The following is a 26035-nucleotide window of genomic DNA, read 5'->3' as shown; positions in this document are numbered from 1 at the left end:
AAGGGATGAAGGGGGAACCTGTAGATTAAAATAGACTTTAAAGACAATGTGCAAGACTTACGTATAGTGTTCAGACATGCACATTTGAGGGTTAAGAAATGCAAGGAAGTGATTACCATGCAAACAGTTTGTGGCACGTGGAGAGGGTTTTGGAGCACCTGGCAGAGTTTCATTTCTTGACATGAGTGGTTGAAAGGTGTTTGCCTTATGATAATTCATTAAACTTACATGTATTTTGTGCAGTTTTCTCTATCTGTTTTATTTTTGTAAAAAGGTTGACAGGAAAAAGGAGCTTGCTCAAGGATCTGTGTGGCAGAGTCAGGACCGGATCCCCTGTTCACCGGTCCTCCCTTGGGCTTCATTTCCAGCTGTTCCCACCCTTTGTGGGTTGTCTGCCCACCCACCTCCCAGCCCCTAGCCCCCAATCTGCAGCTTGCAGGAAAAACTTCAGATTTACAGCTCATTTTGGTTGACTTTCAGGGCCAAGCTGAGACAGCCTGCGGGGAGAACAGGGATTCCCCTTTGGCTCAAACGGGGAAATTCTTGAGGAGATCAGTTAAGTCAGGAGTGAAGCTGTCTCAGCCATTTCTGTCATTGTGTGCGGTGTGTGTGTTGCAGGGGCAGGAGCTGCCTTGACGATTTCTTGAGATACAGGCTCAAGCACCCAGGCTTCTGTGTGCTTTCAGACTCCCTTTTCATTCATTTCCTTAGCCTGGCGCATTGGGTTCCTGGAAACAAGTGTTTTTTTTTCTTTAATAAGCACTATCCCTCCCATACCCTATCAGCACACACCCTGCCTCAGCTACCCTTTTCCTCTGACTCCTTCCCAGAAGCCCAAGGAGGCAATGCAAGGGCCACCATGGGGCACAGCCAGGAGAGGGGACAATGGATGAGCCCTGCCGATGCTAAGCACCCCCTGCGTCCTGGCAGGGCAAGCGGGAGACACTTTTCTGAATCAGGTCCTTGAGCCCAGGGCCCTGCAGCTTCTGAAACCAGACTTGGGCTCCTAGCTGGATTCCTGCTTCTCCCTGCCTGGGTGTCAAGTTTCACCATGGGAACCGGGCCAAAGCTTTGATCTTGGTTGAGGCCAAGGACACCAGTGGGGAGTGGGCCTACTACTCACCCTAGCTCTGCCTGCCCAGGAGAAGGGGGTCTTTGCACTTACCTGCCCTTCCCAGAAGGTTGTGGAAGGGCTTTTCTGTTGGGGATCAATTGTCCACAGTCCTTGGTCCCCCCCAGATGATTGTAACGAAGCCCCCCAGTTATGGTACACCGGGACATTGTGCTGCTGAAGAGGAGGGCTCCCCTTAGGTTCTGGAACAGCACTGCCTCATAGACCTTCCTGTGACGTTGGAAATGTTCTAATACACGTGCTGTTCAATGTGACGGCCATCGAACACTTGAGATGTGGTTGCATGACCGAGGAACCGATTTTAAATTTTATTTAATTTTAAATAATTAAAATTTAAATTTATCTGGCCACACGTGACTAGTGGCTACCTTCTTGGGCAGTACAATTCTGGAAGGGGCGGGTGTCTGAGAAGGCTATACTGCCTGCTCCCCTCTTGCCTCTGCGCACACATACACACATTACAAGTTTCAGGAAGGCCCTGGATACAATGTCCTTTTAAAAAAAATAATTAATTAATTTTTGGCTGCGTCGGGTCTTCTTTGCTGCGTGCAGGCTTCCTCCAGTTGCGGCGAGCGGGGGCTACTCTTTGCTGTGGTGCGCGGGCTTCTTATCGCGGTGGCTTCCGTTGTTGCGGAGCACGGGCTCTAGGCGCACGGGCTTCAGTAGTTGTGGCTCGCGGGCTCAGTAGTTGTGGCACACGGGCTTAGTAGCTTCGCCGCGGCATGTGGGATCTTCCAGGACCAGGACTCGAACCCGTGTACCCTGCATCGGCAGGCGGACTCTCAACCACTGCGCCACCAGGGAAGTCCGAGGAACAGCTTTTAATTTCTTGTTTTATGTATGGGTCTATTTTTTGAGCAAGGCGGGTGGTGGGGTGAAGGTGCCTTAAGGTCGTCACCAGCTGAGTGGGTCCTCTTATCCCCCTCTCGCCCTCACTTTCCCACTGGCTAGCACCTGGGGGTGCTCTGTGATGTTTGTTCAATGAACGAGTGCAGAAGTGGTTTCTGCCTGCCAGAGCACCTCCAGGACAGCCCTCTGCTCCTCTCTCTCTCGTCCTCTTCCTTTCGCCCTGCAGGGCAGGCCAGCCATCTCTCCTCTCCCGGCTCCTGTCCGAGGCTCTCAAGATGTACGCTGCATGTTCCGGCACACTAACCTTTTCTAATAGCTGTTTCCTAGTGTATCATAACTCAGCCGTTACAAATGTCCCACAGAGTATCCCTGCACGGCCATCCCCGTGGCATGTGTGACTCTGCAGACCATATGAACATTCCTCGTCAACAGGGCTGTCGTTGTCCCCTGGCCTACTCCATGCAGATGGGGAAAGAGCCCCTCTGTGCAGGCAGGATTTCCTGTGTGCTGTTGGCCCTCTCTCTGCATAGCCCAAGGAGAGCCCCCTTCTGCCCGGTGAGTTGCAGTCTCTTCTACAACCCAGTGCCTCATCCTGCCTGATTTGTGTCTTTTATTTTCATTGTGATAAAGTGAACATAACATACCATTTTAACTATTTTTAAGTGGCAATTCAGTGACATTAAGTATACATACAGTGTTGTGCAGTCATTACCACTGTCCATCTCCAGAACTTGTTCATCATCCCAAACAGGAACTCTGTGCCCATTAAACAATCTCTCTCCATTCCCCTGTCCCCTCAGTCCCTGGGAAACTCTGCTCTAATTTCTGTCTCTAAGAATTTGCCTATTCTGGGTACCTCATAAAAGTGGAATCATACCGTGTCTGTCCTTTTGTGTCCGGCTTAGCGTGTTTTCAGGGTTCATCCATGTTATAGCATGTATCAGAATTTCATTCCTTTTGGGGGCTGAATAATATTCCATGGTTCCATATGTATAGACTACATTTTGTTCATCCATTCATCCGGTGACAGACACTTGGGTGGTTTCTACCTTTGGGCTATAGTGATAATGTTGCTATGAACACTGGTGTTCAAACATCTGCATCTCTGGGAGTGGAACTGCTGGATCGTGTGGTAATTCTGTTTAACCTTTCGGGGAGCCACCAAACTGTTTTCCATAGCAGTGGTACATTTTATGTCGCAGTGTACCTTTTAAAATAATTCTTAATTTTTAACTGAAAAACAATGCATGTTTGTTATAAAAACTTCAAAGGAGGGCTTCCCTGGTGGCGCAGTGGTTGAGAGTCTGCCTGCTGACGCAGGGGACACGGGTTCGTGCCCCGGTCCGGGAAGATCCCACATGCCGCGGAGCGGCTGGGCCCGTGAGCCATGGCCGCTGAGCCTGCGCATCCAGAGGCTGTGCTCCGCAACGGGAGAGGCCACAGCAGTGAGAGGCCCACGTATGGCAAAAAAAAAAAAAAAACAAAGAAAACAAAACTTCAAAGGATGCAGAGGTACATGAAGTAATGATGCAACCCTCCCTTTTAGACAGCTGCTACTTAGTGTTTGGTGTGTATCCACTTGGACCCCTCCCTGTACATCTCCAAATATACAAGCGTACACTCAGACATTTCAACAAAAGTAGTGCACGGGACACCTGGCCATGCCACTTGGTTTTTTTCCACGTCATCCCAGGTTGCACCTGAAGTTCTCGGCTGTGTGCCTCTCCGTTCTGTGGATGCGCCTTGTGTCATGTATCGGTTCCCAGGTAGTGAGAGACAATTCTCACAAACCCTATGCACTCACAGCTTTGCGCACGTCGGCTGCCAGAGCTGACCTTGGCACTGGGGAGGCCATGTGGCCAAGAACTACCTTCCCCATCAGTCTCAGCTTTTCCCAAGTTGCTTTACGCTTGGGGTAGCTAAACTAGCTGAGCTGTGTTTTGTGAAGGAGGGCCACCCACCTGGCCTTATCCAGCTGCAGCCTGGCGCGGTACACCCTCCCCTCTGGGAATTCTGGGAGTCAGCCTCCTTTGAAGTGAGGAGGTAACTTAGAGCTGGGCAGAGAGGTGAGCTGCAGCTGGAGAGAGCGAGAGTCCAGACTCTCACAGCATGGGGCGGGCGGGGTTTCTCTTTGGGGCTCTGAGAAGGAGGCTGTGGGACCATCAAGGCGTGCTGTGCCCTCACAGACTTGGACAGACCCGGCTTAGGCCTGGCAAAAGGCCACCTTTCAAGCCAAGGACCAGCCTATCTTTTGCCAGCACCTTTTTCTGCAGAGCCCCAGGCAGCTGGTGGGAGAGTACAAAGAGGCCTGGAAAATCCACAAACTGCATAATCAGCCTCTGCATCTTGGACGCTTGACTCTGTTTATTGCTTCCTGTCCCCGAAAGCCCTTTACAAACAGAGGGGCTTTGAGGGGGGGGAGCTGGACCTGGTGGGTGGCCTGCCCCTGCCAGACGTCCCACAACTCTGGGAGCTGGCAGCTTCCCTGAACAAGTCCACTTTCCTTTCCACTTCCCTCTGCCACCCCCAAAGGGAACAGGGGGTTGTCCAAGAGTGTGAGAGGGCCTAATTGACAAAGGACAAGGGTCTCATTTCTACCAATTTCCTTGAAGGCCTGGAGGTTAAGCTCTAATGAGGTGCAGGAGGGGAGCAGGGTAAAACCTTAGCCTCTGACTGACCCCTGCGAGGTGGGGAGGGGAGCAGGGGGTGTGTTCACTGGGATCTAGGGACGGTCCTGTTCCAAGGGCCGTGGGACTCGCTCAAAGCTGTTTTATTCTTGTCTGTATTACATTTTTTTTCTTTTGGCCATGCTGCGCGACTTGTGGGATCTTGGTTCCCCAACCAGGAACTGAACCCGCGTCGTTGGCAGTGAGAGTTCGGAGTCCTAACCACTGGACCACAGGGAATTCCCTGTATTACATTTTTTAAAAAATAAATTTATTTATTTTTTAATTTTTGGCCGTGCTGGGTCTTCGTTACGGTGCATGGGCTTCTCATTGCGGTGGCTTCTCTTGTTGCGGAGCACGGGCTCTAGGTGCGCGGGCTCAGTAGTTGTGGCGCACAGGCTTAGTTGCTCCGCGGCATGTGGCATCTTCCCGGACCAGGGCTCGAACCCGTGTCCCCTGCCTTGGCAGGTGGATTGTCAACCACTGCACCACCAGGGAAGCCCCTGTATTACATTTTTAAAAACAGGTTTCTCCTTGTTGACTGACTTCTCTCCCTTCCCTTCCTCTCACCTCCCCAACCTTCATCCACCCAGTCCCAGAATTAACTAATTCACTTCACAGCCTTTCCCACCACTGCCGGTGGCCGAGATGTGACTCTTTCAGGGAAGAGCTACAGCCCTGAAACGTTCACCTGGACACTCATGGCTGGGGTGCCCGTGAGGGCTGTTTGCTGTGCTTTCCTTGCATCTGGGAGACATGGGCAGGGTGGATGTGGGGGGCACATGGTTGGAAGAGGGATGCTGTGTTTTGGGAAGAGGGGCATGTAGGAAGGCAGTCACCCAGAGCTGGTGCTGCCCCTGCCAGCCAGACGTGGGGCGAACTGTCCCTCTCTGACCTGGGGCTCCCACTGTGGTCAGGCCGGGTGGGAGGCCTGAGTTCCCACCCTCCCTCTATGCCTGTCTGCATCCTCCCTTTGCTTGGCGTCCCTGACTTAGAAGCCGATTGACCACATAGCCCTGATTTACTCCTGTTGAAAGGCCTCTCTGATTTAAAAAGCAGAGGGGATGAGTTGGCCTGTGCTCTCTGTGTGGACCTGCCGTATGTGAGGGTCCGTGGGTCTGCTTGTACTTTTCCGCAGGGGCCCTCTAAGCAGACTTTCCACGTGGGACCTCTGTGTGTCCGAGCTTGTGCATTTGGTTGTGCAATTCTGATCTTGCCCCACCCTCCCAGCTCCTTCCTGAAAGTGAAATGCTACAGTCCTTGCTCAAGAACAAAGGCTTGAGCTCAGCCCTGCATGTTAATGATTTTCAAGTGTGGCCACTTCCTCCTGCTGGGCCCAACTCACTCAGCTGCTGCCCGCTGTGGTTGGGATGGAAACCCAACTTGAAGAGCCCAGGGATGGACAGGGGGACCCTGCTGGGGGTGGGAGCCGGAGCCTGGCAGGGTCCCGTTGGCCCTGGGACCCCTGTAGCAGAGGAGGCATATGGCAGGACCGGCCTGCTCAGCTCTGAGCTGGACTGCACCCCCTTCTTTTCTATCTCCCGGCTCCTGGCCAATCCATGCAGCCGCTTCTCTCCTGCCCCAGGGTGACCCCACGTTCCCAACCCTTCTGGAGCCTCAGTTTCCCTCTGTGCCCCATGCAGCGATCAGAGGCTCCCCACTATAAGTGGGGTGACAGTGCAGTGAGTGGTTGGGAACATGGGCTTTGGGGTAGAATCCTGACTTAGCCGCTTGTTATTTAATTCCTCTGTGCCTCAGCTTCCCCATCTGCAAGATAACACCTCGTACCTCGTAGGGTTGTTGCTAGGATTCCATGGAGGTGAAGTGCCCAGCATGGTGCCAGCTGAGCCCCTGCTCTCGGGGAACAGGCCCAGCCTAGAGCCTGGCTTGTTTACCTCGCCCCCAGCACTGGAAACTGTAAAGTGCTGTGCACATGGAAAGCACAATCACTTGGGGCAGTCATCACGTTCAGAGTGAGAGAATGATCTATTTCAGGATTTTTTTTTTTTTTTAAAGGTATATATTTTTATTTTTTATTTATTTATTTTTTTTGCGGTGTGTGGGCCTCTCACTGTTGTGGCCTCTCCCGTTGCGGAGCACAGGCTCCGGACACGCAGGCTCAGTGGCCATGGCTCACGGGCCTAGCCACTCCGTGGCATGTGGGATCTTCCTGGACCGGGACATGAACCCGTGTCCCCTGCATCGGCAGGCAGACTCTCAACAACTGCGCCACCAGGGAAGCCCTGTTTCAGGATTTTTAAACGGCTGGGATCAGCAGACCTTGGCTACAATTCACAGATGTTTCCCACTGTGGAAGCTGGGTTTTCACTCCTGCCTTTCCTGTTGGGCTTTCCTCTTTGGTTATTTGGCACACGCACACGGGTTCCCCCCTTTGTGCCACACAAAGGGAGCATGAATCCGGATTCACCCTGTGTCTGTGGGCTGTGGGCCTGAAAGCCACTACAGCTCCTCTGTCAAAGATTCATAAACCTTGAAGGATGAGTCAGTCCCGTTTGCCACCAGCAAGAAGTGCTTGAGCGCTAGCTGAATACCTCGTGTTTTAACAGTGCTCATCAAGGAGCCACGGGACTAAGGAGTGTCCAGCTGCTTTGGAAAGGTCCCAGCAATTGCTGGACTGTCCCCATTGTCGCCTCATACCCCTTAAGTCTGGGTGACTTGCAACCCACTTGTAGGCTGGGGCCATTCCGGCTACACCCTCTCTCCGACCCAGCCCTCGTGCCCATCCCACACTGGAAGGAAGGGAGTGCAGGGTCCACACATCCCTGGCTGGCGGCTTCCCCGGGAGGGACAGAGCGGCTACGAGTTTGGGCTTGTGGGGTGAATTGCAGAGCATTTGTTTGATGACTGTTGATTAAGCCCAGGTGTGTGGGGCTAATGTTTACAGAATCCTGATTGGCTGAGGCTGGAATGAAAAAAATGGATATTCAGGGGAGTAGGGAGGTGGCATGGATAATCCAAAAGCCATTTGTTCAGGGCTTGGAGCCAGAGATAAGGTATTTTTGCAGATCTCCGTAAATCAGCCAGATAGGAGTTCTTTTTAATGTGTGCCTACAGTGTACGTCGCCTGTTCCAGTGACTGAACAGTCCACGAAGCTCAGCTCAGACAGCTGTGGGCCATCTGGGGACTCAGGGCAGACACAGAGGATGCCAAGAACGAAAGGGATCTTGAAGATCGTTTAGTCCTCCTGGCCCATTTTTCAGATGGGTACCTGAAGGCTCAGGCAGCGAAATGACTTGCTGAAGTTCCCTTGGCTGGTCAGTGATGGAGCTAAAGTCAGAATCTGGGGCCCCAAACCGCATCACTCTATAAGGTAGTGGTCCTCACACTTTACTGCATTCGAATGATCTGGGGAACTTGTTAACATACAGATTCCCAGGCTGTAGCCCCGGAAATTCTGATTTCATAGTGGGGTGAAGAATGTGTGTCCTTAGCAAACCCCTCAGAGGAGTCTGGTGAAGGCGGTCTCCACCATCCTCTCAGATACATTGCTGTAACGCAAAGGGCGTTTGCTTTTAGACTGATAGAAAAGCACATTTGCACTTCCCAGAGCCTCGTGAGCAGGCCGGTAGCAGTGCGGGGAACAGGCAGAGATGCAAACAGCTCTGGTTAAACCTAGGCTTTAAAGCGGGTTGCAAGAAACCGGTGTGTCGGAAGACTTGACAGCACACTGGTTTCTTTCCTGTGAGGCCATGCAATTTGGATGTGGTGCAGCCCTGGATGACCTTTAGGTCACACATGACGACCCCTTGTCCCTATCTGTAAAATGGCTCTGATGATGGTAGAAGGTAATAATCTGCGGTACTAGATTATCGTGAGGATTAACACGGTGCACGGGAAGCACAGCCCAGCACTCAGTAAATGGCAGGTTCTCTGATTACTAATTGCTGGGGGAGGGAGGGGAGGGCAGGCCTCTGCTTAATGTCTTTATGGAATGGTTGTCTGCTGAGGATGTCATTTGAGGACAAGGGTTCCGGTTCTGTAGCTAAAGAAAGGGTACAGGTCCTTCCAGCCCTGGGGGACTGGGATGCAGCCACCCCCTCCTGCAGAGATGTCACCATGGTTTGTACCTAGCTTGGTGGTGCCTTTCTCTGGCTCTGATCCGTCCCCCACCCCAACTCATGTCCTTGCATCTCTGGGAGGTTTCAGTGATGGGGAAGGTCAGACTGAATAGGGGACTCTTTCTCTCCATTTTCTAGGGATGGAGACTGAGGCCCCCTGGAGGCAAAGCAGGCTGGTTCTGGGACCGCCAGGATCTCCTGCCCCTTCCCCTGACTGTCAGATTTGAGGGCCAGGGCTACCAGCCCCAGCGGGCCTGCAGCCCTCCTTCACTCCCATCTGGGAGTTGGTTTTGCAGGGAACCAGAAAGCTGATGCCTTGGCCAGGGTGTGCCACTTCCAGGTTCTGGTTCTGGCCAGATTTGCTGCAAACCAGGTCAGCCTGACCTCACCCCTCACCACATGCACCTGATGCTGTAAAAACCATTCTGGGCACATTCGGGGAAGAGAGAGAGGGACCGGGGCCTCGTCTGGCCCTGCTGTCAGCCTAGCGAAGGGAGGGGCTTGCAGGGTGGGCCGTGGGAAGGCTGAGGGTGCGGTTAGCGCACGTTAGCGTGTGTGTAGGACAGTCTGGCGGAAGAACCCAGCTTCCAAGTTGGGTGAAGAGAGGAGTGGACTGAGTGCCTGGGCTGGGCGGGAGGGTTCAGGAAAATCTAAAGGAAGGGAGCGTGGCCCCTGGCTGTGAGGGCCTGAGGCATCTGTGGCACCCGCCCTTGCAGTGAAGCCTTTGAGGGAGCTGGTGTATGTGGCACAAGCAGACGCCTGAGCTGTGCGTCGCTGCGCTGGGGTGCACGCCCACACGGGGACAGGGCGCCGGCCCAGGAGGCCACAATCTGGGTTCAGATCCCAGCTCTGTGGCCACTGAGCTCTGACCTCAGGCAACACACACCATCTGGCAGGGAGAGCTTGGGGTTTCTTCCTGAGGGCATGTGTGGGCACGTGGGTACTGGAGTTGAGCAGTGTGGCTGAGGGAGGGCCACAGGTGGGGAGGGATACCTAGCCCAGCGGTGGCGGAGGAGGGGCGCGGGGGAGGGAGCAGCCTGCGGTTGGGGAGAGTAGCACGGGCCTGGTAAGTGGCTCTAAACAATCCCATCTGCTGTCTAGGCGGGGCGGAATTTCTGATGGTGTCCCGGCTGCCTGCCTGAGAGGGGTGGTGGCCCTCAGGCTGCAGCTGCCTCCTGCTGTGTGAAGCTGGGCCCCTCCCCAAGCCCCTGCTCCCCAGCCCGGGACCTGCATTCCCCAGCTGCTATAGGAAGCACTTCTGAGAAGGGCACTCTGTGTGCCTGTGCTCCTGCTGCCCAGCCCGGAGCCCCTCCCTGGGGGCAGGCCCCTGTCAAACCAGCCCAGCCCCCAGCAGCAGCGGGAGCTCCACGCAGGGGTCCCAGAGCACCCCAGCCTGAGGTCCTGGAGGCACCTGAGAAGAGCCTTAATGCTGCATACTCTCCCCGCTCAGGGCTGGATTCAAGATCATAACCCCAGGGGCTTCCCTGGTAGCACAGTGGTTAAGAATCCACCTGCCAACGCAGGGGAACACGGGTTCGAGCCCTGGTCCGGAAGGATCCCACGTGCCGCAGAGCAACTAAGCCCGTGTGCCACAACTACTGAGCCTGTGTTCTAGAGCCCGTGCAACAAGAGAAGCCATCCAATGAGAAGCCAGTGCACCACAACAAAGAGTAGCCCCCACTCGCCGCAACTAGAGAAAGCCCACGCGCAGCAACAAAGACCCAACGCAGCCAAAAAAAAAAAAAGATCATAACCCCAGGCCTGCCTCCTGGGCCAGGCTCTAGACACAGACAGTCTTACTGACGGCTGCCCCGACTGAGAGAACGTGATCCCCCTCAGGAACCTGTCTGAGGAGATACGGGTGTCCCTGTTCTACACATGAGGAAACGCACTCAGAGATGTTCCACTCACCCAAGCAGCAGTAATCGGGACGGAAGCCGGGGTTAGCCCGGACCTCAAGCCCATCCTTAACCGCTGCGCTCCTACCCCAGACACAGCGCCAGTAAAAACCAACTTGTGGTTTCCCCTCCACGGGGAGCTTCCTGGCTAGACCCCGCCCCACTGTGCTGCTCCGGTGGGCCCTCCACACTGTGGTCTGACCCCTGAAACAGCTGTGGCATCAGCCATCACCTTGCCCACCGGGAATCTCTGTGTACCCTGCAAACCCTACCAGGAGATAGGTGGGGCCCTGGCCCTGAGGCTGAGGCTCTGGAAGCACGTGCGAGGCAGGACGGGGAGGGCTTGCACAGATAGTCCGGGTAGGAAGGATGGAGTTGGGATTCGAAGGATTACAAAAGTTGTAAAGCCCTGGAGGTTCTGTGCTTTTAAGATTTTTTTCTGTCATCATTCAGTTGTTTTTGGTTTGGTTTGACTTGGTTTTTTAAAATCAGAGAACAGTATAAGATGGAGGTTGAGAAGAGCATGGACTCTGGGGACAGACTGTTTGCATTCACATTTTGGCTCTGTCACTGACTGTGTGACCCGACGTAAGTCACTTAAACTCTCTGAGTCTTAGTTTCCTCATCTGTAAAATGAGTATGATAATTGCTTTACTGTGGGGCGGCTTTGATGAGATAACGCATGCCACGTGCTTAGAAAGTGTGTGGCATGTAGTATGTGCTCATAGATATTTGCTATGACTATTATTAAAAAGTAATTCATGTCAATTGTAGATAATATGCATATGCAAAGAGAACATAGAAAATCACTGGCAGAGCTATCACTTTGATATTCTTTATAGGTTATCTGCTTATTTTATAATTTTAAAATTAATGAAATGAATCAAAATTTAAAAGGTACAAAAGGATTTACAGAGAAAAGTTTTCTTTTCTTTTTTTTTTTTTTTTGCGGTACGCGGGCCTCTCACTGTTGTGGCCTCTCCCGTTGCAGAGCACAGGCTCGGACGCGCAGGCTCAGCGGCCATGGCTCACGGGCCCAGCCGCTCCGCGGCATGTGGGATCCTCCCGGACCGGGGCACGAACCCGCGTCCCCTGCATCGGCAGGCGGACTCTCAACCACTGCGCTACCAGGGAAGCCCTCTTTTCTTTTTTTTTGAGAAGAGTTTTCTTGATCTGTCTCTTATGACCTAATTTCTCCCCCAGTGGAAGCCTATAGTATCAGTTTCTTATGAATCCTTTCAGAGCCCTTTCCCTCACCCTCTCCATATGCTAGACATACACATACCATAATGCACTGTAGTATAGAGACTATACTTACTTTTCTGTCCTTGCATTGTTCCCCTAAGCAATAGGTCTTGGGCATAGAGACATACAGAGATGCCTTATTTTTGTTTACCATTGTATAGTGTTCCATTAAATGTGTTATATGAATTCCATAGAAGTGGAATTCATGGATCAGTGGGTGGGTGCGAAGTGTGTGCTAGTGTGGGGTAAGGGGACAGGAGTTGGGACTTCAGTTCCCAGGACCCTCCTCTGCTCTGAGCACCCCTCCCTAATCTTGGTTCCTTGGCCTGGACTCCCTGGCATGCTCAGATACTGAATTATGTGGCATCACTGACTGACCACCTGTCCCAGGGGCCCAGAGACATCTCCTGCCCAGACTTCAGGGCTCAGCACCAGACCACGCAGGCCCAGCCTGTGGAGGGGCCTTCAGCTTAACTGCCTGAAGGACATGCCCGGGGAGGGGCAGCTGGCCCCTCTTTCCCAAGGAGCTGGAACTGGGCCAGCAACAGCTCATGCCTGGAGCCAGCCCAGCTTCACTGCCTTGCACCTGAGCCGCCAGTGCCCCCTTCTCCCAGTTTGGGCCATCGCACTTGGTCCCAGGTACAAACACATTCCTGCCAGCCCAGAGGGGCTCCCCAAGGCTGCAGTCCCTGGGTGGGGCAGCGGGGAGCAGCTCCACCCTCTGTCAACTGAAGTCCTGATCTCCTCCCAGGCGCCTGGGTTGAGTGTCTTGGCTGAGCTGGTAAGCTTGTTGATGGAGAGACGGATTGTTGTGGAACTAGTCCCAACCAGTTCAGGTAGAGATGGAAAACGGTTGTCCAGGCAACTGACAACCTTGGTGGAGTAGAGAAAGGTATTTGTAAGGAAACTGCCATGGTTCTGTCTGCCTTCTGGTAGGCTTTGCCTAGACTCCTTCCTCCTCCCTTCTTCCCTGGACATGAGCACCAGGCACCCCCAGCCTCTCCAGGGGCAACTCCGCCCCTTTAGGAGTCAATTCAGTTCACAGTTACTGGGTTCTTGCTGTATGCCTGACTCTGTGCTCAGCTTCGGGAATGCAGAAAGGGGGGTCAGGCCTGACGGATTAAGAGTGCCAGGTCTGGAGTCAGATCAGTTTGGCCACTTAGCTGTGTGACCTTGAACAAATTCCTCGACTCCTCTGTGCCTCGTTTTTCTATCTATAAAGTGGAAATAGCATTGGTAATATGTACCTCGTAGGGCTGTAGAGAGGATGAAAAGAGTTATTAACATGCATAAGGCACTTGGGATAGTGGTTGGTACATAAAGAAGCAGGCGATAAGTGTTATGTTATCATTATTGCTATTATTACCGTCATTCTACCAAGGTGAGCCGAACAAATGACATGTTACTCATGCCTGAGGAGCTTCATCTTGGATCTTTTCAACTGGAAGGCAGAGCTGACTTCTCAGCCCTTTTACAGCAACCAAGCCCAATGTCTGGGCCTCAGGAACAAAGATGAACAATGGTGTCCTTAGAACTGAAGCTCTGGGGCCAGTCCTTTCATAGGGTAGGGACCTTATTAACTTCCTTTGAAACCTCTTGCCCTAGTCCATACCCAACAGCCCCCATCAGCTATAGACCTGCCCACAGAAGTTGAAGCAGGAGAGAGAAAAATTAGGAAAGAAAACATCTTTTTTCGTTTTTTTTCTCCTATAGATTTTTAAAAGATATTACTGGGGTAGGTGGATTTCTTTCCTGCCCCAGCCTTAGATCGGACTAATTGATGGGGGATGGCCCAGAGAGGTAAGTGGCTAACCCAAGGTCACACAGCCGGGCATGGCAGAACTGAGTCTGCCTCTCCCTCTCTTCCTCCTCCTCTTCTCTTAGGTCCAATAAGGACTCCTTTTCCCAATGGCCGTGCCCGAGGGTCCTCTCTGCCCTTCCTGACACCCCCTTCCCCGGGGGGTGGGCACAGGTGTGGCTGCCCAGCAGCTCCCGGTGCCTCGGGAATGAATGAGGCTGGCTTTGTTGCGGCCCCAGCAGCTGTGGCCGTTTGAGTTTCCATTAAGCCCTTTCTGCGCCTTGGTCTGGAGCAGGAGGCTCGGCATTTAAAGGTCACCGGGCGTTTGAAGCTGCAGTGACATTAATAGCTTGGGAAGAAAACAAGACTGTGCGGGGACCGGAGGACAAGGCGCCTCTGTCAGGGCTGCCCCCGCCCCCCCCCCCCCGCCGGTGCTCACGCGCATACACACACACTTACACACTCGGACACACACACACACAGACCCTGACAGCCTCTCTCTGTCTCTTGTCCCGCCCTCCTTTCTCCCCTTTTGGGGCCTCTCCAGCTCAGAAGCCAAGAAGCTCAGGCAGACTTCCCTGTGCCCTGCCCCCATCACGTCTGAGGTGACAATTGGACAAGGATGCAGCTGCCCCAGGCCCAGCAGCTTCTCCATTAACACTGCCATTACCCATTTGAGGTTTCCCCAGGACTTAACCATGGTTACACAAGCATCCCAGGGGTCATATGACCTCATTCTGGCCCTGCTGGCTTTTGCAGCCCAGATTCCTAATGAGACAAAATAAGCCTGGGCCTGGTCTTCTCATACGGGAAATGAAAGGGCTGGCAAGCAGGGTGTATCTTGCTTGCCAGTTCTAATCACTTGGTAGTGGCTTGCCCAGAGGGCTGAGTTGAAAAGGCTTCTGAGGCTGTGTGGGGTTCCATAGGACAATACCTAGATGGATTAGTGATGTCTGCCAAGGACACAGGATATAAATAAATGGCGTGTGCGCCTTGTATTTCGCACCTTGGAAATAAATCATTTTGAAACTCTTCCAATCTTGGATTCTAAGATCCCTGGAGTGGCTGGGTGGCTCCTCTTCCTTTTAGTCAGCCCGAGAGTCGGGGGTGGGGCTGATTTTTGAGTTCTTGGAGAGAAGCTGATCTGTATGCCCTTTCCTGGGAGCAGCTGTGGCCTGAGCCCTGGGACACCACCTAGTGGCCTGGAATGGTAGTGCCATTGGGCTGGGCCCAGATCTTACGCAAGAAGGGACAGCGAGTCCCTCTGCAGGCTGTGATCACAGCAGTTACAGATCATAAGATCCGGTCTGTCCCTGGGAGTTTTCAGAGGAGGGAGCCAGGGGTGTGCAGGGACACAGCTGGCTTCGGGTAGTCACATCAGAAGAATGGGGAGGGGGGGGCGTGCAGAAAAGTGTTGGCAATTGGGACCTCTGGCCTCCCAGCCCCATACCTCCTCCTGAGGCCTCCTCTTCTAATCCCCACCTTCTGGGGTTGAGTCCTGGTCCTCCTAGGAGGCAGCAGAGTATCAATTCAGGTGTTGGAGGGGGTCGATCTCCTGCCGCTGGAGCTGTCGCTGGCTTGGAAAGAAGACCAACAGACCAGCCTTGTGTGCCAGGGAGGAGGCCCTCAGGCCAGGTGGCAGAGGGCTCAGGCACCTTAACCGTGTCACTGAGCAGCCTTGGCCTTGGCCGCTTCGTCTCTGAAGTGGGGTAATAATGCACACCCTGTATAAATGACAGGTTTGTTGTGAGGACTAAATGAGAATGCAGAGAAGACAGGGCTTTGGAAATGAAGAAAGCACCCCGTCCCCACCGTTGATATGAGCCGGAGAAGGAAGAGAGGGGAAGGGAACCCACAGCTGCTGCACTCCAACTTCTTTCCTTCCCTTCTTTACTCATCCGCCTGATAAGTTATGTTGGAGCTGCTGTTGGACATCCACGTGGAGGCAGCGGGTCGGCTGTGCAAGTGTGGAGTTCAAGGGCGTGTTCCCGGGAGACCTCAGGGCGAGAGACATGTGGGAGACAATATTCAGCGTGTAGACAGCATCAAAGCTGTGGACTGGATAAGATCACTCAAGGTTTGAGTACAGCTCAGGAAAAGGGCCAAGACCCGGGCCAGAGGTCGCACCAACCTGTCTCGTTGGTGCTTCCTATGATGCTGAGGCACCCGTATAAATTCTATCACAACACCCCTTCCACGTAGGTATGATCCCAACTTTGACAGACGAGGAAGCTGAGGTTCAGAGAAATGAAATAGTTTCTCCAAGTCACACAGCCTTACTAGGCCCAGGCAGAATGGGAATCTATCCTGGCTCCTGGGCTCTCACATCCCCCACGTGGGCCCTACCTGGCCCTGCAGGAGACTGGCTGGGATGACCTTGGGCAAAGTCGGGAGAATGACTCTCCGACTCTCGGGCAGCTGGCCCACCTCCCTGGGCCAGGCCGGGAGTGACTCAGGCCTTGGCTGTCTACACAAGCTTGGAGGGAAGCTTGGGCTGTCTGCCGCCCCTGCCAGGCCTGGATTCCTTTCTGGGGAGGCGGAAGGCCTGGCTCCCTGGGACCTGGGGGAGGACAGGTGTGGGGTTTCTGCTTCCCAATCCCCAGGTTGCTCACAACCTGTGAATTCAGGAGAGCCTCTGAGTCTGCCTCCAAGAGGTCTAATGGCTCAGCAGGTTAGATTCACTTCCTTTTTCAGAAGTCAGGGGTTATCTCCCTCTGTTTCCCTGCCAGTGCCCAGCAGCCAGGGTTCAGAGAGGCGGAGGAGTGATTTCCCCAAGGTCACAGAGCCAGTTTGTGGGGCAGAGCCAACAGACCCCCTCCCTGCCCTCCCTCCGCCAGTGCTGTTTGGGTCACCTTTCCTCTGCTGGAATGTCAGCCAGGCTGTGCCGTCTCCTGAGCCTTTCTGAGGTTCCTCCGCTCCTAGCCCTGCAAGCCTGACTTGGCATTTTTGCCTCTTAGGAAATGGGTTCCTAATTCTGGCTTCTCTACACACTAGCTGTGTGACTTTGTACAAGTTACCTAACTTCTCTGAACTGGTTTCCACAGCTATAAAGTGGGGACAATAACATCTATCTCTGGAGTTGTAAAAAAAAAGATTAAATGTGAAAGCACCTGGCACAAGCTCATACACCTAAGCTGCCTACTTCATTTTTTCATGTGTTTAAAATTTTTTTTCATTTGAAGCTGTGCCGGTTGTAGAAGCAGCCTGGCACCCATGACTCTGACCCTGAGGGACAGTCCTTCTCCCTGCTCCCAGCCACGCTGGCCAAACCTCAGCCCTGGCCTCAGCCTCTGCACCTGAGCTCAGCGAGGGCTGGGGAGATGGTCCTCTGAGAAGTGGGGGCCCTCACAGCGACCCCTCCTGGTGTTAATTGTAGGCAGCCTGGCTTTGGGAGTCCGTGGGTCCTTGCAGAGTCCTATGAAAAGAGCATTTCTCTACACTGAATCCTGTTTCCCATGACTGTTTCTGAGCCACTTCTCCTCATCCACAGAAACGCTCTCTGATGGAAAAGTCAAGGCTTTACCGCTCCTTGCTCTGTGTCCTGGGCATCTCCTCTGGTCCTGGGTCTCGGCTCTTCATCTGTAATGTGCAGCAGGCTGTAGCGTTGTCGGCCGTTTTCATGTCGCGGCAGACACACAACGTGCTCTTTTTCAAGGCTTTGCACCTGGGGTAAATGGAAGCAGCTGCCGCGGCCCAGCCGCCCCTGGGGCTGTGAGGATCGGTATCTCCTTCCCGAGGGCTGACAGAATTTCGGGGGGTTGATATCCAGATGCTGGGGGAAGGATCGCCTAGAATCCCCCGCCCCATCCACTCCAGGAGCAGCTTGGCTGGCATACCACTGCCCCTGGCTCTCTGCCAGGCCTTGTGGGGCAGTGGCAACAACAGTCACGCAGCTAACCACGTGCCAGGCACTGTGCTGAGGATGATCCTGTTTAATTCTCATGGGAGCCCCGTTCATATAGGTGAGGGATCGGGCACAGAGAGGACAGGGGACGGGTACCAGGTCCCACAGCTGGAGCGGCAGAGCGGGAGTTGCAGCCTGGGGCTGAATCAGGGCACTTACTTAAATGGTAGGAGGGCAAGAAGGTTTCTTGGGGGCTTCCCGACACTCAGGCCCGGAGCCCAAGGGACCTGTAAAGAGGGCTGTTAATGGGGAAAACGTGGACCCCATCATCTTCCTTCTTCCTCTGTCGGTGGGGGGCGGGGATCAGGTCCTGGCCTCTTTCTCCAAGGGGCTGCCCTTGGCAAAGTGAGAGCCAGGTCCCTCAACCTCTCTTATGAAATTACTCGAGGGGAGGGCGAAGGTGGTGAAGGTGGCCGACTCCAGACGCGTTAGCACAAGGCACTGACCCCCATGTGTGACGACACCAGGACAGCAGATTGCAGCCCAGGGCACGGCTTCTGGGGCCTCCTGGCCCTGAGGTCCTTGTTAGAAGCCTCAGGGCAAGTTTCCAGAACTCAGGACAAAGATAGACACCAGGGTGGAACCCCACTTTGGAGGGTGTTTTGGCAGCATCCTCTGACCTTACAGTGTGTCAGGGCGGGTGGAAGGTGTGGGTGAGGGGAATTGGGGTGTCTAAAGCCAGCTGTGTGGGAGGCTACGTCACACTTGACTCCCCTCCTGTGTTCATCCTCATAACACATTTCTTGGACAGATCCTTTGAGGTCACTCCTCTGTGCTTCCTTGTGCACTGGCTTTGGCCTCTCTGAGCTGTGACTCGCTCGTCTGGGAAGCGATGGGGTGGAGGAGGTTGGATAATAAATCATACTTCACCCAGTCATCAGAATACTACTCAGGCATTAAAGACCATGGAGGAGATCTCTATGTTCTGACATGAGAAGATGGCTACAATCAATCATTAAGTGGAATAAAGGAAGTTGCATAGTAGAATTTATGGTCTGATCACATTTCAGTAAAATGAATTCATACATATGGTAGTATGTGCATAGAAAAATGTATCTGCATGTAGATATTCCAGTGTTAAGAGGTTTTCTCTAGGGGGGTGGGAGGGGATTATAGTTCTGTAACATCAGTGTCCGGAGGCTGCATGGGCCCATGTGCTTCTAGTTTCCTGCTCTTAAACACAGCCCGCCTCCCTGGGGACTAGGCAGACACCCCAGCCAGCAAGCCCCAGAGCATGAGCCCCGGACAATTTCCACGTCCCTCGAAGGAGGTGGAGGTTTGAAGGAGATAAGAATCTCAGCATGGTGGCACTGGAAGGCACTGGGGGACAGTATGAAGCCCCGTTTTTTACCTGTGAGGGGACTAACCTTTAGGGACAGAAGGAATCAGTGGTAGTGATGTGTCTTCCGGCCTCAGGGTGAGGGAGGGCGCTTCCACTGCACCTTCCACACGGTCTGGTCTGGTCTGGTCTGGTCTTCCTTTCATCATCAGTTAACTGTGGAGATCATGGCAAGGAAGATCATGCTGATTTGCTCACACCAGCTCTTCTCTATCATCTGTTAAGATGATGACCCCCAGTACTAGAAAAGGACTTAAGAATATCCTTTGCTGGAACAGTCCCTTAAAATAAAGCTGCCACTTTTCTACAATTAGCAAAATTACCGTACATCCTGGGATAAGCATGAGAAAGTCAGAACTTGATGTTTTTGGACACATTCAACTCTCAGTTACCTGCACTTGGAAGTGATTTACAGGCCTGGTTCTGAGTGGGCTGCACGGCGTTCTGTTGCAGATTTACTGGAGCTCTGCACAAGCGATGCCATGATGGTGGGGCCCTGAGGTGAGGGAGCTAAGGAAAGCAGAGACTGGATGGGCTGGAGACCAGAGGGGGAGGACATTGCCTATACAGAGCCCCTCCTGCCCCAGTCAAGTCTCTAGGAGTCCTTGGCAGTGTGTGTAGTGGTTGAGACCAGTGGCTCAGGGGCCATAGTGCTGGGTTCAAATCCCCGCCTCCTCCACTTTCTCAGGTCTGTGCCTCTGCATAAGGGGGATAATAGCAACCTACCTCATAGTGGTGTCAGGATGTAAGAGCCCTTGCTAACTGGTAAAGAGCTGTGGCTGTTTACCGCAGCTGGAGAGAAAGCAGAAAGAAGCTGGTTCTCCCGTGGGCTTGGCGGGGGTCGCCGAGTTCGTTGCATTCTGCCCCTGACTCTTGTCTCCCTCGGTTTCAGGTGGGATGGTCCGGGAGCCGGACCCAGGATGCTCCCGGGGTGTGGATGACCAGCCGCCCAGCCCCGCACGGCCCAGGCCCGGATGCCGCGCCCTTGTCTCCTGACCCGGGGACCCCGCCCGTCGCGGGACTGAGCTTCCAGAAAGCCGCCGAGCGAGCGGCGACGGCGCAGGGACCCGGGGGAAGGGGCTCGGCGCCGGCGGGAAACATTTTCCCCCCAGCGGCTCGGCAAGATGACCAGCCTGTTCCGCCGGAGCGGCGGCGGCGGCGGCGGCGGGCGGCGGCGGGGGCGGCTCGGCGGCGGCGCGCGGGGCTGGGGCAGCGCGGCACGCCTCGCAGGAGCTCAACAACAGCCGGCCCGCCCGCCAGGTGCGCCGCCTCGAGTTCAACCAGGCCATGGACGACTTCAAGACCATGTTCCCCAACATGGATTACGACATCATCGAGTGCGTGCTGCGTGCCAACAGCGGCGCCGTGGACGCCACCATCGACCAGCTGCTGCAGATGAACCTGGAGGCGGGTGGCGGCAGCGTCTACGAGGACAGCTCAGACTCGGAGGACAGCATCCCCCGGAGGTAGGGGCACGGCCCCGATAATTCCCAGGAGCTCCAACAACTGTTTGAACCTGTTAGAGGACTTGGGTTATACTCCTGTCTGGGTTCTACCTAGCAAGCAGCCATTATTTCTCCTAGGGAAACGTACCCAAGTCAGCCCGTGGTCTTATTTTATGGGCAAAATTCATGCGGTCACTAAACAAACACTGAGCACTACTCCGGGGCTGTGCCAGGCACGGTACTAGACCCTGGGTCAGGGGTCATCAGAATGAAGGAGCCTGTCCAAAATGTAGGCACCTGGCCCCCACCCCAACGTCCCGAACCCCACTTCCGGGCTGGAGCTGTCTGGTCTGTATTTTCTGAACTCCAGGTACCCGCTAAGGCCAAGTCAGAGTTTCTGTCCCCACAGAGTTCACAGTCCAGCGAGGACTAGAGGCAGGTGTCAGGCAATGGCAGCCCGGAGGGGTGAGTGCTAGGATGGGAGAAATGGAAGCAACAGAGAGGAAGGGATGGCTTCCCAGAGGAAGAGTGAAGAGTGAGGGAAAGGTGTGTGGGCAGAGGGAACAGCTTGTGCAAAGGCTCAGAGGTGAAATAGAGCAGGAATGTTAGGGAACTGGCAGCAGGACCTTCTGTGAGGATCCTAGAGTGAGCAGAGACCAGGAGGCCTTGCGGTTGAGAAGGAGTGTGGTGTGTTCTGGAGCGTAGGGACCCGTGGAGGAGAGCTTGCAAGTTCAGTTCCTCTGACCGAGGCGCGAGCGTTACCCAAGCAGTTCCCTCCTCTCTCCAGGAAGGTGGCACCACCCCACTGCATCAAGGCCCACTTGCTGGGTGTGGCCAGGCCTCCTAGGCCCCTCCAAGAGCTCAGTAGATGTCTGAGACCCCAGTCTTAGCAGGACGTGCAGTGCTGGGTGAAGAAGGGGCACTCAGAGTCTTTCAACGAGAGGGTCACTGCCCACAGGGGCATCTGGGACATGCAGCCATGGATAGGACGGAAGGACCCAGCAGATCGGATTCAGCTCTGCTCTTCACTGAGTCCCAGCCTGGGCCAGGCACCATCCTACACGCTTTAGGTGTATCATCTCTTCGAATCTCATAAACTTTGTGAAGTGGCGTTATTATTAGCCCCGTTTACAGTGGGGAACCTAGACCCAGATGTGGCCTCAGAGTCCTTCTCAACACAGCCCTGCAGGTGGCTATTCTCCGTTCTTCAGAGTCATCCTGTAGGGCTGCTGCCTGGGAGTTCTCTCTCCGGATGGAGGAGAAGCCCTGTGGGCAACGGCACCTGGCTCATCCCTGTGTCACGCGCAGCACCCGGGACAGTCACTGCACATAGCAGGCACTCGGGGAGTATTTGTTGAATGAATGAATGTTGCTGCTGTCTTTGCGCAGCTTTCTTTAGTCTCTTTCCCTGGGAGAGCACTTCTTGGCTCTGCCTGGATTAGCCAGTGGAGGGAGTTTTGGAAAAACCAGATCTTCTTTGTGAAAGGGAGGTGTGTGTATGTGTGCGCAGATACATCCTTTAAGTGTGAGCTGGAAGGAAAGTTCTCTGCAAACGCTGACCCCCTTCCACAGTCTCATTTGTTCTGACAGTCTGGCAGGTAGGATCATATTTCCTTCTCTGTTCATGGCACCCACAGCCCTGTGACCCTCCGCAAAGCTTGCCTGATGCCCTAGATGGGCCTGCACTGTGTGCGCGGCTGTTTTCCCAAGAATCTTGCTTTCCAGATTGAGCCCCTTCTCAGCACCCCTCCTTGGCTGTTTCCCCAACCCCCCATCTTTGGAGCTCTGCGTGGGCCCATCGGCAGGCGGTTCCTGAGCCAGCGGAAAGTGCTGCGGAAAATTTATGAGCAGCAGCTGGGATGACGATAACTGCTGACTGAAAAAGCCCCCTCTCTGGGCGCTGATGGATGGTGGGCTGGCCCGAGGGGTATCCTTGCCACAGAGAAATATCTCCTGTCAGATAAATGGCCCAGACCTTGGCCCCCAGAGCACCTGGCAGGCATCCATCACCCACATGGAGTTAAGCCAGGAAGCCACAGAACCAAAAACTTCAGCACCTTTAGAGCCAGAAGAACAGCCTCACTGTGGCTGGTGGGGGAGAGCCTCACTGGGGCGGGGCGGGGCGGGGGGGGCGGAGTCCAGAGACATGGCTGGGGTTACTTCTCCCTGGAGACTGGGGATCAGCCTTTCCGGAGCGTGCCTGGCCTGCTGTCTGCCTCCTTGGTGTTTCCTCATTCTGCTCCAGGAGTCTCTGATGAGCGTCTGGCTCTTGTAGCCCCAGGAGGCCGCGCTGAGGCAGGAGCGGCTGAGAGGGGAGGAAGCCCCCCTGCGCGGCTGTGGAGGCCCGATCTCTCTGAGCCCGAGGGGCAGCTGCTATGGGCCCCAGTCAGAGGAACCCCAAGCGGCTTCCTTCTGGGAGCAATTCCTACTGAGCCTTCCCCTCCTCGCCCGTCTCGCACAGACCGGCTTCGGGGGGGACGGTCCAAGCCAGCCACTGAGTGGGAGGGGCTCGGCCTACAGGCCCCGGCGTGGAACCCTGTCCCTTAGAGCACTTGTGTGCCGGGCACTGGAGGTTGTGCAAGTGTGTGTCAGTGAGCAGGGCTGGAGTTGACAGTGTTCTCTCTCTCTTTTTCTTGTGGAAATTTGGGGTAAGGAGAGCAGTGGCCTGAAAAGCAGCTGCATTCTTCTTTCTCTGCAAAAGCATGTTTAAGTACTTTCTGCCTCAAAGGAAAGAACATTAGTGCATTCCAGAGCTGGAGGCCTCTTTGGGTCAGGCTGGCTGTATGTGTACAGAGCGTGGCAGTGCGTGTGTGTGTGTGTGTGTGTGTGTGTGTGCGCGCGCGCGCGCTCACTCACCCACCTGCCCACCTGCCGTGGTGTCCCTTTGAGACTGGGTGCCTGGGCATGGCTGGGCTCGGGCAGAGATGTGCCGAGGCATCTTAGCAGTGATTTCTGCAAATTCACTTGGGGTTCAAATTCTGGGCCAATTGACAGCCTCTGAGCCCTTCCCACATTCTTTGGTCTTGGAGGAGATGGGCACAGAGCGGGAGAGGAGGGCGCGGGGGTGGGGTTGTGCGACCTGGGCTTTCTCCTGCTCCAGACTCCTTTGCAGAAGGGTTCAGGTCAGTCCATATGGCAGGAAGCCCGGCCCTTGCCCAGCCTTGGCTTCTCCTGCCCCTTTCTCTGGCTCCTGGATGAGGAGAGGAGGCCAAGAAAGAGCCTGGGCTCTCCCTTTGCTGCTGTCTGCCCTGAGAATCCAACCTGGGTGTGCAGGCATTGTGTCTGAATGAGGCACTCTTGCTGTAGAGACCACATCTAAGTTAAAGACTCAGGTGTAGAAACAGTGTGTGGCTCTTGCCATGTTAATCGGTCAACCTGGGCCTCGGTTTCCTCATCTGTAAAATGGGGGTAATGATCCATAGCCTACTTTGCCCAGTTGTTTGAGCTTCAGGTGAGATAATCGATGTGGAAGTACTTTGAGAGAGGGTAGGAATGATGTTAAAGTTATTTATCAAAAGTAACACAGGGACAGAAGAGTCCATGAGCCACAAATATGCAGCTCGGTGAAGTTTTATCAGCACCTGGATCAAGAAACATCAGCAGAGCCTGGAATCCCCCCGTGCCCCTTCTCAGCCTTCCCCACCCCCAGAGGTCACACTGCTCCAACTGCAATCCCTGTAAATTTGTTTTGCCTGTTTTTTACCCCCACGTGTTTATTTATTTATTTGGTTGCGCCGGGTCTTAGTCACGACAGGCGGGCTCCTTAGTTGCGGCTTGCCGGCTCCTTAGTTGCAGCTCGCCGGCTCCTTAGTTGTTGCCTGCGAGCTCATAGTTGTGGCATGCATGTGGGATCTAGATCGAACCCAGGCCCCTGCATTGGGAGCGTGGAGTCCTGACCACTGTGCCACCAGGGAAGTCCCATGTTTTGCCTGGTTTTGAACCTTACTTGGATGGCTAACGCTGCGTGGAGCATCCCTCTGAGGAGAAGTGCTTTCACGTCTGCTGTGTGTGTTGGCATCGTGGGCTCAGAAGTAGCCCATGTGCTGAGCGTTAGTAGAGGAAGCCAAACGGTTTTGCAGAGTGCTGGTTATATCACTTTACACTCCCACTAGCAACAGCGGAGTTCCCTTACTACACATCCTCGCCCACACTTGATTTTGTCTAAATGTTATTTAAATTCAAGGAAGGATTGTTAATATTTCTTTCTTTGTCGTCTCTGATACAGATTTTGGAAAGGACCTTGGAACCTGATAGCTCTGATGAGGAACCCCGCCTGTGTACTCCCCTCCAGCCTACCACATGCACATGTTCGACAGGCCTTACCCTCTGGCTCCCCCCACTCCACCTCCCCGGTAAGAATCCATCTCCTCTCAGAACGCAAGGCAATGGGGAAGGGGATCAGGGGTTGGGACTGAGTACAAACACAGTGGGAAACTTGACTGGACCCTTCGGTATACTATTGCACCAAGAACAGGCTTCTACTGCAGCAAGAGGCATTTTAGCTAGACACCAAAGAGAACTTTCAAACTGTAAGGATTGCAAGAGCAGACATCCACTAAATTCCTGCTCCAGACTAGATGCTATGCTGAACGCTGGACAGGACACAGAGATAAACGATGCTCAGCCTTTGCTTTCTGGAAGTTTATAGTCAAGGGAGATGCAGATTGGGGATGACAAACGCGTGGAATGTGTACTCACACTTCCCCGCCTGAGCCCATGGCAAACATTACTAATTGATCACTGTGTTCCTTCCTGCTAAGTTGAGACAGAACCTCAGAATCCTCCTCAAAACAGCACTCCCAGACAGTCATCAGTAACTGATGGAATGGATATCTATTTGCTATCCCTGTTCTAGGGATGTTGTGGGGATTTTTAAGCAATGGGAGCAAGTAAGTCTCTTTTTCTGGGGTAATTCGATAATTGGAAGCAGAAGAGTTAGGTCCCTGGAGACTTCATCCAGATCAGGGACTCTGTAATTTGGAAGTTTAAAATGAAGCTAGTTGCCAGCTGGGTCCCTGGGTCTCTGAAGTGCTTGTTTTTCTGGGCTCTGTGTTTGAGGAGGGCCGTTGGAGCCCAGGTGCCTCTTTGTCCTGGAGCTGCTGGTCCTGAGAATAACTCAGGCCTGGGGTGGGGAGGGGTGTGGGGACATGATAGGACAGGGAACTTGTTCCAGTGGATCTTCCCTTCTGGGGATCTTGGGAGCCCTAGACGGTAGTGGTGGAGAACTCTGTGATCATACAGGTATAGATAATAATAACACCTACCATTTACTAAGTGCCCTTCAAATGCCTGAAACTGACAAGGTTCTTTACCTACGCATTCAAACCATCTAACAGTTTGTGAGGTAGGTATTGTTGTCATCCTCATTTTACAGATGAGGAAACTGAGCCTCAGAGAGGTTTCATAACTTCCCTGAGACTACAGAGCTGGGATTTGAACCCAGGTCATTTCTGACTCCAAAGCCAACAAATGCTCTTCCCTGCTGTGTCCTGTCATCCCCCTAATGAGAAAAACCTCTGTGATTGCAGCTCAGGGAGCCGATAGAGGCCTAGAAAATTATGGGGGGAGGAGGAAGGAAGCGTTGTTTCCCGTTGTTTCAGGGACAGGAGCAGAGCTGAGGTCCTCCATCACAAGTGACACCAGAGGCTGTAATGGGGCAAAGCAGGGGGTAAGTGGATA

At 53.9% G+C, this 26035-nt stretch overlaps 1 protein-coding gene across 1 annotated transcript in view; it reads left to right on the top strand.

Moving 5' to 3' along the window:
* CUEDC1 (CUE domain containing 1) overlaps positions 1–26035 on the top strand; it is a 76434-nt gene that overhangs the window by 35720 nt on the left and 14679 nt on the right. Inside the window, 4 exon segments of the mRNA XM_032617286.1 lie at positions 19804–20080; positions 20082–20394; positions 24580–24621; positions 24624–24708. Coding sequence (XP_032473177.1) covers positions 20036–20080; positions 20082–20394; positions 24580–24621; positions 24624–24708 — 485 coding nt within the window. The 5' untranslated portion in view covers positions 19804–20035.

The sequence above is a fragment of the Phocoena sinus genome, chromosome 20 (assembly GCF_008692025.1).
Source record: "Phocoena sinus isolate mPhoSin1 chromosome 20, mPhoSin1.pri, whole genome shotgun sequence".
NCBI lineage: Eukaryota > Metazoa > Chordata > Mammalia > Artiodactyla > Phocoenidae > Phocoena > Phocoena sinus.
This window is presented reverse-complemented; position numbering and strand designations above follow the sequence as displayed.